Genomic DNA, 12933 nt, shown 5'->3' with positions numbered 1-12933 from the left:
ACGGCACGCCACGGGCACCCACCGACGCACGTCGCCCCGGAGCTTCGCACGGCGGAGTACGTCTTCGTCTGCCACGATGCCCACCGGACACCACTGCGGCCCCCGTACGACGGGCCTTTCCGCGTGCTGGAGACCGGGGTGAAGCACTTCACCCTGGACATCGGCGGTACTCCTGACCGCATTTCTGTGGACCGCCTCAAGCCGGCCCACCTCGACGTGGAACATCCACCGCCAGTGGCCCGACCCCCGCGTCGGGGCCGCACCCCTGCGGGCGGACCCCCGGCACCGCCCAGCCCCGCCGCCCCCCGGTCCTGCACCCATCCCAGGGGCAGCCGGAGGCATCCCAGATGGCATCCCGGACGCCGCCAGTCGCCAGGGGGTGCTTCGGCCGGGTCATCCGTTTGCCCCGCAAACTGACCCTTCAGGTGCGCGGGGATTCTGGGGGGGGCGCCTGTGGCGGACACGAAAGCACTGACGTGGTGACATCACCCCGCACACCAAGTGGGGGTGGGCCACGCCGGGGAGAGAGGCGTGGCCTCAGGATATACACGGGGTGCGCAGCCCCGAGCAGCTGAGTGCTGCAGTTTGAGTGCTTTGAATAAAGACTCTTTTGTATGAACCGCGTTGTCCGCTTGGTCCTTTCGTAAGCCTTAGCGCGCGCAGCACCAGCGCTTCATTACTAGTAAGGGCATTTTATGAGATATTTCACAAATCTGTTAACTAAATTGTTACCAAAAAGTTTCTTCACCAATATGTTTGTAAAGGTGTGTAATAACATGTGTTAAAATGTTGAAGTTCAACTCCCGTGGGAAACCCAGAAAAAAAGCTGTTGAATTCGGGTACCGAAAAATTATTTTCGAGAATTTTTATTTTTTTTAATCGGCCCTTAAGTAACTTATGAGGGGTCAAATAAGGGTTTTTCATGATTCTGAGTTGATTGTTAACATTTATATTTTCACTTTTACATTTACACACAAAGTAGCTTTTATTTCACATACATATATAATACTCAAGAGTTATTTCTCATTCACAATGTCAGAAGTTTCAACAGTCATTGTCTATGTCTTCTTCAGACTCAACAACATCATGACTGCAGTTTCTGCATGTAATGCCATTACAGACTCCACAGGCCGAGATGCACGTGACCCCATTCTTCTTGCAGCTGCATCGCCGGTTGCTGCAATCTCCAAGACAATTACAGCTCGTGAACTGCAATAGCTCCTCAGGAGCCGTGGGGTCCAGTGTTGGAACTGGCTCATACCCATGCACACCTATTGTCCATCCATAGTCACTGGGGTTCAGAGACATGCTCTGTAGAAGGATCCAGTCCCGGGTCTGCAGGTAGGCACGGAGTGAATGTTGTGCAGCTGCACCCTCTGTTGGAGGTAGAGTCTCTGGTTTGATCACTCCTGCCGCTGCCCAGAGTGTGTCACCTGGAGTGAGGAGTGGCTGATCATGAGCCAGGGAGGAGGAAAGCTCAGCGAGGGGGAGAAACATGATCGCGTTCGTTCCTATCTGTTTCCTGTTCGTAAATGGAATAATCTTTACTTCAGTTCCTCTCAGGATCTTAGCTTTGTCGAGTGCCTTCAACTTCACCCGGGGGAAAGCTGCTGTTGTCTGTGGATCTGGCAAAGGTGGTGCCGGAGAGGTGACTTCGATCCAACCCATTGAGTGAAAGGGAGTGTTTCCGTGAATAGAGACAATGTTTAATGTCTCCAACAAACTGAGTGACTGCATTGTTTGTTTCCCCAACCTCCATAAAGACCACCTGATCATTACTTGACAATTCACTTTCACTGGCTGGCACTTTGGCTGTCATCACTGATTGATCCTCAAGCGCAGCATCAACCACAACCTCATCATTGATCTGTTCATCGGTTTCCTCCACAATGGTGTCAAGAGTGCCAGAAGTATCTGGAACATCATCTCCACTCCTACTATTAAGGAAGCAGTATTTGTAGTTTTGTGTCTCCGTGTAAGACTCAGTGTATCCCAGCCGGTGGAACTTGTTGAGCATCCATTTTTACCCAAATCTATGATCAAGTTGTATGGCAAGCCCCATTTGGTGTGGCAATACTCCAGACCGAGGTCGACAGGCCTTAATAAAATTCTGCCCCCAAACGGCAACTCTTTCGTCTGTCTTGACAATCGGTCTCAAGAACATCTGAAGGCTTGCAGGAACAAGTGTCAGCTGACTATCGATGTCAGTCATACTGTGTGTGGTGGGGTATGACTTTGGACCTAAATCAATCAAGGCAATATCATTGGATATGAACTTGAGTGCCGTCTTTATGATCTGAGTCTGTGAAATACAAGGTGTTGCTTTGAATTGCTTTGAATAAGAAAGGCTCTTCTCTGGTGACTGATCAAACTCCTGCAGCTTTTCATGGACTTGGTCCATGTTCATTACCCCATGCTCTAATTCTGAGTCTAACCATTCGCAGAATTCAATAAAAACTGCCTCTCGCTCCTCATCAACACTCCTCTGTCCTCTCTTCCTTTTTCCTTCCTCATCAGTCTTGGACAAACTGTCACCTCTCGCAAACATAAGTTTGCATCGCAAATGGTACAGTGTTTCTTCTGCTACCAAGTCGTTGATCCCTTCCAGGCGTCCAGTGACTTCAGTGCCCCAGTCATCCCCGCGACTCCGTGCTGTCTTCAGCAAGCGTGCCTTCAGTGTATCTGCAGTCAAATGATCTGGCACTCTGTATTTCTTTCTAGCTTGTGCTGGATTATTTTTGTCGAGCTGGGCTGGTTGGTTGCAAAGAATGCATACATCCTTATACAGGAGGTCAACTGACTGTGATCTTCTAGAACTGCAGCCAGTTGATGAACTGAACTCACAAGTAGTGCGTCTTCTCTTCAACTTTGATGACTCTTTCTCTGCCTTTGATGCTTGAGCTGACTTCTTGGCGGTTGCAACAAAGTTGTTGTACAGATCATTTTTACACTTCTGGTGGTACCTCAGTTTTCCTTCCTTTTGAGCCTCCTTCATACGTTCCACAACAGTAACATTTTCGACAGTTTCTGCTTGTTTCAATAAAGTTGAGTATCCCTTTGGAGTTGCCTGTATGAGCCTTTCAGCTGGTGTATCCGAGCGTGCACAGATGAAGCAATTGAGCACAGGTGGAGTAACGTCTTCATCCATATTGCTGGACTCCATGTCCTGCAAAGTAGAAAATGAGATATATTTAGAAATTATTTTTCCACAAAGGAGTGTCTGTGGTGAAATATAAATGTTAACAATCAACTCAGAATCATGAAAAACCCTTATTTGACCCCTCATAAGTTACTTAAGGGCCGATTTAAAAAAATAAAAATTCTCGAAAATAATTTTTCGGTACCCGAATTCAACAGCTTTTTTTCTGGGTTTCCCACGGGAGTTGACCTTCAACATTTTAACACATGTTATTACACACCTTTACAAACATATTGGTGAAGAAATGTTTTGGTAACAATTTAGTTAACAGATCTTCATATGTTTCCCTTACTATACTACTATAATTCAGCTTTTCCCTCGCGGCCGTAGGAGATTGACTACTATAATTCAGCTCAGCTTTTAATTGCGAAATGGGCCCAGCCCGGCCGAAGCGGCCTCGACCGGCCTCGCCACCGAGCCTATAACCTTCCCGGGGCCCGTCCCGACATTTTTTGTATTAGAGGTTTCCTGCTATCTTTCACCGTTCAGGAGATTAGTGCGTGCAGACAAACAAACAAAAACTTTCTTTTACATATATATAGATAGAAGATAACCCATCTGGCAGTTAACCTTCGTTTTTTTAATGACGTAGTTTGGTTTCAGCACTCATTCTTCCTGCAGTTGAATAAAGTCACGTTTCAGATCTCAGGCTTTGCCGACCTCAACATTTTGTTTCATCTTCTTCTTCATAAGGCTCAATGTGCGTCTGAGAGAAGAGATCGTTCATGTAAATAAGGAAAAGTACGAACCACATCGCACTCTCGCTTATGCTATGGAATTCCGGGATTGGCGATCGATATCGATCCAAAGACCGAAATTTCCCATTCCGTGTGAACGAAGCTCTGGTGGCAAAGAATGAATACTCTTCATAAATCAAACTATTCCACGTGTACATTATTTAATAATTACAGGTACGCACTAAATGATATTACAGATTTATCGGAGGTGTATCGCAAAGTAATGACCAGTTTGGCTGGTTTCTAACATGTCATGTTTGTGACGCTATTCTCTCCGCTTGTATTTATTACTCATCGTGTGTTTAGAAGATTATAAATCGGTAAAAGTTAAATATTTCCTCCGGCCGGGCGCGGATCTCCTTTGTTTTACTCTACTTCCTGGTATTCCGGTGTTGTGGGCGGATATTCACAGCTGTTTTGAGAGGTCGATGCGTCGTCCTTTCTCCTCTTCCTGGTCATAGAGTGGAATGTCTCGTCGGTTCGCCTTCTCGGTGTCCCTGCTGCTTGGGCTGCGGATATGGGTGCCCTGGCTGCCGGCGTTCGGCCTCGCCACCTGTGGCTACCTGGCGTGCGGGGGATGGCGTTTTGTGCGTGTATTTTGCCTCACGGTGCGACGTGACCTTCAGTGAGTCCATCGCTTACGTCGCCTGAAAACAAAGTTTGCTTTCATAAACTATGAGCACGTGCTCCACGTGTACGTCTACTCTATGTGGGATTCCCCGGAAATGAGTCGATCTTTCACAACTTGTTTCGTGTTTAAATAACGGATATTATTATTATCATCAATGAGCAGGTATTTGTCGTGTACGTAACCGGATTTCAAAGCCCGTTGGTAGAGCCGGCTTATTAGTCCCCTACCGGTGTACACCGGAGGGGACTATAGGTTTGCACTCCGTCCCTCCGTCTGTCAGTCTGTCATTTTGTCAGTCCGTCATGCAAAGAACAGTTTTCCGGACTTTTTTTCTAAACTCTTAATGCTAATGATTTCAAACTTGGCACATGGTTTCCTCATGATAAGTTACAGATCAAGTTCGAACTTCACGACGTTTCGATCATTTTTGACAAAGTTATGGCACTTTGAACTTTGGTAATTTCCCCAACGGTTTTACGGACGACAGACTGCCGGTAGGGGACATGTATTGCAGCGCAATACTCAGAATGCTTGTTGTTCGAGGTTCACAGAGCAAGGCCGAGTAGTTCGGGTTAGGGTTAGCCCGTTAGGGTTAGGGTTAGGGTTAGCCCGTTAGGGTTGGGGTTAGACCGTTAGGGTTAGGGTTAGCCCGACAGGGTTCGGGTTAGCCCGACAGGGTTAGGGTTAGCCCGTTAGGGTTAGGGTTAGCCCGTTAGGGTTAGCCCATTAGGGTTAGCCCGTTAGGGTTATGGTTAGCCCGTTAGGGTTAGGGTTAGCCCGTTAGGGTTAGGGTTAGTAATCCAAGCACACATTGTAAAAGGTAAAGTGTTGATTTCCCCGCACGATAATCTCCATACGGCAATGTGTTCGTGATTACGTCATTTGGGGGGATCCCAGGAACTTGTCCAATGGGGGACATGCGTTAGCTGTGCCTAGGACGAGCTTTTATACCCCAGGATTTGTCCTGCTTGGTGTTCCCCACTGAACCAATATGCTCGCCATTATGTCATTTGGGGGGATCCCAGGAACTTGTCCAATGGGGGACATGCGTTAGCTGTGCCTAGGACGAGCTTTTATACCCCAGGATTTGTCCTGCTTGGTGTTCCCCACTGAACCAATATGCTCGCCATTATGTCATTTGGGGGAATCCCAGGAACTTGTCCAATGGGAGACATGCGTTAGCTGTGCCTCGTGATATGGGTTCGTCACTTCCGTCTTTGTGGTTGTCATCCACTTGAAGCATTTTTAGTTTCATGTACTATTATTGTTACAGTTTGAGTGTGAAATGGAGATAACTGTCTTCAAAGATAAAAAATAATGTTTCAGAAGGAAAACGAGATGGGTGAGAGAGAAAACGGAAGAAGAAGAAGAGGCGGGCGAGCGGATCGAGTGAGATCGGGAAAGGAAGGCCAATCTGCTTTGAGGTGTCGAGCGGATGCTGGTGGACATTGGTCATGAGCAAATATTGGTTTCCCCGGGAAAGGGATTCCTGTGACGGTGTCATTATTGCTGTGGCAAATAAACCTGCGTGACGGGTTTTGCTTTTGGTTCCGAAAGTGAATCATCGCTGGAGAGCAGGTACACCTCCATTACCGGCCCGTCCGGCATATCACCTCGCACCAGCCATTTCACCTCACACCAGCCATTCGCCTGGTTTTCGTGTGTGTCGTGGATTTCGCTTGGGAACTCGCGGTTCTTCGCGGTTCTCCGCTTGGGAGACGCTGATCGTTCATGTCAGCGTCATTGTCTGGTGAACCGAAGGTGTGAATTCCCAGTCGCCTTTTGGGTGAACTTTTACCGGACCGACGTCGGCCCGACACTTCACCAAGCGGCTCTTCTGCAGCATCGACTGTTAGCCGTTCTGGGTTCATGTCTCACTGTCTCAGTATGACCTTTTCGTGTGATCGCGAGAGCCAAGGGGATCGACTTTGGCCTGGTCTCGTGACACAGTGACTTTGGGGGGATGTTACCGATTGCTCACGTGGGAATACCGTGAGTTATTGATTCAGGAAATTGGTGGTACCATCATAGAAATTATATGGTGTTTGCTGTGCAAGTGAGGTTTTCTTGTACGTGCGTTACTTGTTATTATTGTGTGGTTTTAATACAATACCTGGTTTTTGTAACAATTGATTGGTGTGGTTTCACCATTGGTCATTGACACACATAATAGCACATCTTTCTGCCGTGACCTCTTTCGGGGCTCGGAGGTACACCGTGGCCGGGGTTTGGGGAGGAGCACGTAACAGTAGGATGAGCTTTCATACCCCAGAATTTGTCCTGCTTGGTGTTCCCAACTGAACCAATGGCTCGCGATGCTCACACTCCAGGTTAAAATCCCATATGCCGTGTGTTTGCCATTTCTCTATTAACGTTCTTGTGATTCCCGTCAAAGTACACTGATGTACACAGTAATACCTTATCCTGAATGTGATTTATTTCACAAGCTCCACCATGAACCTTACTTTGATCGATACAAACAAAAACATGTTTCCTCTCCTTTCTAACTGAACCTTTGATCGTGAAGATCTATTATTTAATCAATAATGTTGTACTTGCACCATGGCCTAGAGGTACGCATGCTCACCTTGAAGCTGTCTACCTGTCTATCAACGCCTTCTGCAAGTCGAGAGGAATGATCTGTTCGTAGTCTTCGACCATTTCCAGAAGCATCTCCAGTGTGTTTGAGGAAATGAGAAATGCTAACAAATTTGAAGCATACCTGGAAAGAGTCAGGTATGTCTGCGTGTCCCAAAGCTTGGATAAAGAGGAGGCCGATGTCAAGATCACTCGCGACCAGGCGAGTCACCAGGTGACCCGGTGAGCTCAACAACTCATTACCTCAACCTGAGGACGAGCCCCAGGCAAACATGTTCAACATTAGAGTAAATGTGTATTCCAGTGTACGAAACCAGGGTGTTAGGTGAAATGAAAGCTCGAATTGAAGGTACACAAGAGCTTTGCAAGATTTTTAGACTTGTTCATCCAGGTTGTGAAAACTCGTTTGAAGAGAATGAGTAACCAGTATCCATTCTTATCGAGTAACCAGTATCCATTCTTATCGCGTAACCAGTATCCATTCTTATCGAGTAACCAGCATCCATTCTTATCGAGTAACCAGTATCCATTCTTATCGAGTAACCAGTATCCATTCTTATCGAGTAACCAGCATCCATTCTTGTCGAGTAACCAGCATCCATTCTTATCGAGTAACCAGCATCCATTCTTATCGAGTAACCAGCATCCATTCTTATCGAGTAACCAGCATCCATTCTTATCGAGGAAACAGTATCCATTCTTATCGAGTAACCAGTATCCATTCTTGTCGAGTAACCAGTATCAATTCTTATCGAGTAACCAGTATCCATTCTTATCGAGTAACCAGCATCCATTCTTATCGAGGAAGCAGTATCCATTCTTATCGAGTAACCAGTATCCATTCTTATCGAGTAACCAGTATCCATTCTTATTGAGGAACCAGTATCCATTCTTATCGAGTAACCAGTATCCATTCTTATCGAGTAACCAGTATCCATTCTTATCGAGTAACCAGCATCCATTCTTGTCGAGTAACCAGCATCCATTCTTGTCGAGTAACCAGTATCCATTCTTATCGAGTAACCAGGAACCATTCTTATCGAGTAACCAGCATCCATTCTTGTCGAGTAACCAGCATCCATTCTTGTCGAGTAACCAGCATCCATTCTTGTCGAGTAACCAGTATCCATTCTTGTCGAGTAACCAGTATCCATTATTGTCGAGTAACCAGTATCCATTCTTATCGAGTAACCAGCATCCATTCTTGTCGAGTAACCAGCATCCATTCTTGTCGAGTAACCAGTATCCATTCTTATCGAGTAACCAGGAACCATTCTTATCGAGTAACCAGCATCCATTCTTGTCGAGTAACCAGCATCCATTCTTGTCGAGTAACCAGCATCCATTCTTGTCGAGTAACCAGTATCCATTCTTGTCGAGTAACCAGTATCCATTATTGTCGAGTAACCAGTATCCATTCTTATCGAGTAACCAGCATCCATTCTTGTCGAGTAACCAGCATCCATTCTTGTCGAGTAACCAGCATCCATTCTTATCGAGTAACCAGCATCCATTCTTATCGAGTAACCAGCATCCATTCTTATCGAGTAACCAGCATCCATTCTTATCGAGTAACCAGCATCCATTCTTATCGAGTAACCAGCATCCATTCTTATCGAGTAACCAGTATCCATTATTATCGAGTAACCAGTATCCATTCTTATCGAGTAACCAGCATCCATTCTTATCGAGTAACCAGCATCCATTCTTATGGAGTAACCAGTATCCATTCTTATGGAGTAACCAGTATCCATTCTTATGGAGTAACCAGTATCCATTCTTATCGAGTAACCAGTATCCATTCTTATCGAGTAACCAGTATCCATTCTTATCGAGTAACCAGTATCCATTCTTATCGAGTAAAAAGTATCCATTCTTATCGAGTAAAAAGTATCCATTCTTATCGAGTAACCAGTATCCATTCTTATGGAGTAACCAGTATCCATTCTTATCGAGTAACCAGTATCCATTCTTATGGAGTAACCAGTATCCATTCTTATGGAGTAACCAGTATCCATTCTTATGGAGTAACCAGTATCCATTCTTATCGAGTAACCAGTATCCATTCTTATCGAGTAACCAGTATCCATTCTTATCGAGTAACCAGTATCCATTCTTATCGAGTAACCAGTATCCATTCTTATCGAGTAACCAGTATCCATTCTTATCGAGTAACAAGTATCCATTCTTATCGAGTAACCAGTATCCATTCTTATGGAGTAACCAGTATCCATTCTTATCGAGTAACAAGTATCAATTCTTATCGAGTAACCAGTATCCATTGTTATGGAGTAACAAGTATCCATTCTTATCGAGTAACCAGTAACCATTCTTATCGAGTAACCGGTATCCATTCTTATCGAGTAGCCGGTATCCATTCTTATCGAGTAGCCGGTATCCATTCTTATCGAGTAGCCGGTATCAATTCTTATCGAGTAGCCGGTATCCATTCTTATCGAGTAACCGGTATCCATTCTTATCGAGTAACCGGTATCCATTCTTATCGAGTAACCAGTATCCATTGTTATCGAGCAATGTCTGAATGAATTATCAAGTGAACATGTGGCAGAGCTGATGGCATTCCAGACGCTACTTTTCTTCAGACACAGTCACCGTCACAGACACCTTCGGACGTCACCAGCAGTTTTTTTTTTAGTTTTTTTTTATTTATTTTTTTGTATACAAGATCGAGGCTCGTGAAAGAGCGAACATTAATCACACAGAAAGACAAACAGACACACAAAACAAATAACATCGGGAGCGGTAGACAAGATGGGGAGAGAGGGGGAAGGACACAAACACAACATTTGAGAGCAGGGACCGAGAGACATGGAGACATCGAGAGAACTGTGGGAGGGAGAGGGCTTTGGAGGGGAGGCATGGGAAGGGGGGGGGGGGTGGGAGAGGTATAAAACATATGGACACTGCCAAGACTTCCAGGAAAGAAGTTGGAATTTCAAACAAGGTGGATCTGGGGTGAATTAGTGGGGGTAGAAAAGATCAAGGTTTTGGATGGGGGAAGATAAGAGATGGTGGTGAACAGCTGTTTTGAAGACCTGGAGGGAGGAGTGTGATTGAAGTGAGTGTGGGAGTTTGTTCCAGAGGCGGGAGAAAAGAGGAATGAAAGAGTGAAGGTGAGCAGAGAGCCGAGATTTTGGCAGTTTAACCATCAGAGGGTGGCTGGCAGATCTTGTGCGACCTGTAGGAATATTTGGGGGACAGAGCACAGAGAGAGCTGGGGGAGTAAGGCCGGAGAGGAGTCGGTAGAAGACAGAAAGACCACCAACCTGCCTGCGGTGAGTGAGTGAAAGGCCCTCAGAGATAGCTTCATCGCGGGAGATTCCAATGATTCTGAAAGCTTTGGATTCAACAGCGTGAAGCCGAGCCAGGTGTGAGGCAGGAGCACCAGCCCATAGGGGAGAACAGTATTCCATTGAGCTGCGGATGAAAGCCTTGTATGTGGTGAGGAGCTCAGGTGTGCCTAGGAAGGACTTCGCACGACGGACGATGCCCAGTCGGCGACTGGCTTTGGAGGCCAGCTTGGAAATGTGGTTTTCCCAAGAAAGATCATGGCAGATGGTGAGACCCAAAAGCTTGAGCGACAGAACTTCTTGGAGAGGATTGTTGAGAAAGTAGATGGGAGGGTTGTCCAGTCGATCTTTTCGGAGAGACATAGTAAGAGTGTGAGATTTGTCAGGATTGAAAGACATGTTCCACATGTTTGACCAGTCTGTGATTTTGTCCAGGTCTTCAGAGAGTGAGGAGGCTGCAGACTGCCGATCTGAGGGAAGAGGAATGGAGCGGCAGAGAGTGGAGTCATCAGCAAAGAGATACAGAGGATTTTCCAGAGAGTCGGAGAGATCATTGATAAAGACCAGAAAAAGCACAGGGCCCAGCACACTGCCTTGGGGAACTCCAGCCTGAACGGGAAGGGGAGATGAGAGAAATCCATTCAGGGCCACACGTTGACTACGACCAGAGAGGAAGTCCGCAAGCCATGCATGGAGATTTCCATGGATACCATAGGAGGAGAGTTTGGTGAGCAGAGCTGGGTGCCAGACCGTATCGAAGGTACGTGATATGTCAAGGGAGACAGCTCTGATTTCCTGTTTGGCATTGAGGACCTCCATCCATTGTTGAGACAGCAGAAGCAGCATGTCCAGAGTAGAGTGACCTGGTCTGAAACCAAATTGATGATCAGAGATCAAGCCATTGGAGAAGAGGAAAGATTTCATATCCGAAGCAATGATGGATTCCATGACTTTGCTGATAATTGGGAGCAGGCTGATTGGTCTGTAGTTGCAAGGATCTGTTTTTGCACCTTTTTTGTGTAAAGCGGTAATGTTTGCTGATTTCCAGGATGCTGGCAGATGACCTTGAGCAAAGGATAGGGTGAAAAGAACAGAGAGAGGGTGAGATAGAGCGGCAGAGCAGGATTTTAGGACCCGTGGGCTGATGCCATCTGGTCCAGTTGCAGAATCAGAGTCGAGGTTTGACAAAAACTCCTCCACCTTGTCAGGAGAGAAGGTCACAGAGTCCAGGAGCAGTTTGGTTCGACTGGGAAAGGTGGGAACAGAGAGAGATGGGGTTTGGGACTAAGGATTTTGAGGCAAACACAGAGTTGAGGCATTCGGCTTTGTCACGTGCGATGTCAACTGTGTGGCCATTTGAGGTAAGGGAGGGGATGGAGGGGGAACAAACACCAGAAACGGATTTGACCAGACGCCACCAGGATTTGGAGGAAGGAGACAGGTTTGAGAGTTCATTCTTGAGTGAGGAGAGATAGTGCTTCCTGGCACTCCTGAGGGTAGACACACACTTGTTCCGAGCTTGGTGGAAGGAACTGAGATTTCCTTCAGTTGGATTAGCCTTCCAAGAGGCAAAGGCAAGTTGTTTCAGGGCAACTGCCTCACCACAAGATTCAGTGTACCATGGACGGGAGGAAGGGTAAGACAACTGAAGGCGAGATGGGATAAATCTGTGCATGAGAGAGATCAGTTTGCTTTGGAAGAATTCCCAGGAAGAATTGATGTCAGAGGCAGTGGAGATGGGAGACCAATCCAGACGATTGATGGCTGCTTGAAGACCGTCCCAGTCGGCCTGAGTGAAATGCCAGACTCTTCGACGCTGAGGAGGCTCTCTGAGAATGGCCAGAGAGATGTCCACTTTGACAAGCACATGATCAGAAGAACCGATTGGAGCAGAAGAAGAGCAGCAGACATTAGCAGGGAAGTTAGTCATAACAAGTCTAGAAGAGAAGATACTCCATTGGCTGAGATCCGGGTCGGGAAATTGACAGATTGTGTCAGTCCCAGTGAGTCACAGAAGTCCTTTGCTGAGGTGCCATGACTGGTGAGAGAGGAACCCACACCCAACCAGGTGGCATGATGACAATTGAAGTCACCACATATGAGGAAGAGAGAGTTGGGATGAGTGGATAGAAGTTGGTCCATGTTGTCAGACAGTGAAATGTAGATGGAGTCATCACTGTTTGGGGGACGGTACAGAACACATATGAACAAAAGGTGGGAGCGGAGAGGAAGCCGTAGCCAGAGGTACTCCTGGGGGTGAGGAGGAGAGAGGGCAGTGCAAGGAGAGTGAGGAAGAGAGTTTTTGATAAAGATAGCCACCCCACCACCAGGCCGAGGCTCAGGTCTATCATACCGGAGGAGGGAGTAACCAGGAAGAGATATTAAGGAATCAGAGACATCTTGAAGGAGGAAAGTCTCTGTTAAGCAGATCAAGTCTGGATTGTCAGAAGCAACCTG

At 46.6% G+C, this 12933-nt stretch overlaps 2 protein-coding genes across 3 annotated transcripts in view; one reads left to right on the top strand and one right to left on the bottom strand.

The window, feature by feature from the left end:
• Positions 1-836: 836 nt before the first annotated feature.
• LOC144891181 (uncharacterized) lies at positions 837-3889 on the bottom strand. Its single transcript, XM_078773542.1, has 2 exons — positions 3770-3889; positions 837-3166 (listed from the first exon to the last, which is right to left on the bottom strand). Exon 2 carries the CDS (start codon positions 3161-3163, stop codon positions 2024-2026), a length of 1140 nt encoding a protein of 379 aa, XP_078629668.1. The 5' UTR covers positions 3164-3166; positions 3770-3889; the 3' UTR covers positions 837-2023.
• A 415-nt stretch (positions 3890-4304) lies between these two features.
• The window catches only part of LOC137422851 (long-chain fatty acid transport protein 4), a 66656-nt gene continuing 58027 nt past the window's right edge, over positions 4305-12933 (top strand). The window contains exon 1 of one of the 2 annotated variants that reach the window (XM_068109438.2): positions 4305-4561. In XM_068109438.2, coding sequence (XP_067965539.1) covers positions 4404-4561 — 158 coding nt within the window. In that variant the 5' untranslated portion in view covers positions 4305-4403. The remainder of the gene's footprint in view (positions 4562-12933) is intronic. The other variant, XR_010983591.2, reaches the window with a different exon arrangement.

The sequence above is a fragment of the Myxine glutinosa genome, chromosome 3, assembly GCF_964187855.1.
Source record: "Myxine glutinosa chromosome 3, kmMyxGlut1.1, whole genome shotgun sequence".
Taxonomy (NCBI): Eukaryota; Metazoa; Chordata; class Myxini; order Myxiniformes; family Myxinidae; genus Myxine; species Myxine glutinosa.
Note: the sequence above shows the minus strand (reverse complement) of the source record. Positions and strands in the feature narration are given on the sequence as shown.

Excerpts from the sequence above, each read along its gene's own strand:
- LOC144891181 (XM_078773542.1), bottom strand. The coding sequence starts at position 3,163 with ATGGAGTCCAGCAATATGGATGAAGACGTTACTCCACCTGTGCTCAAT.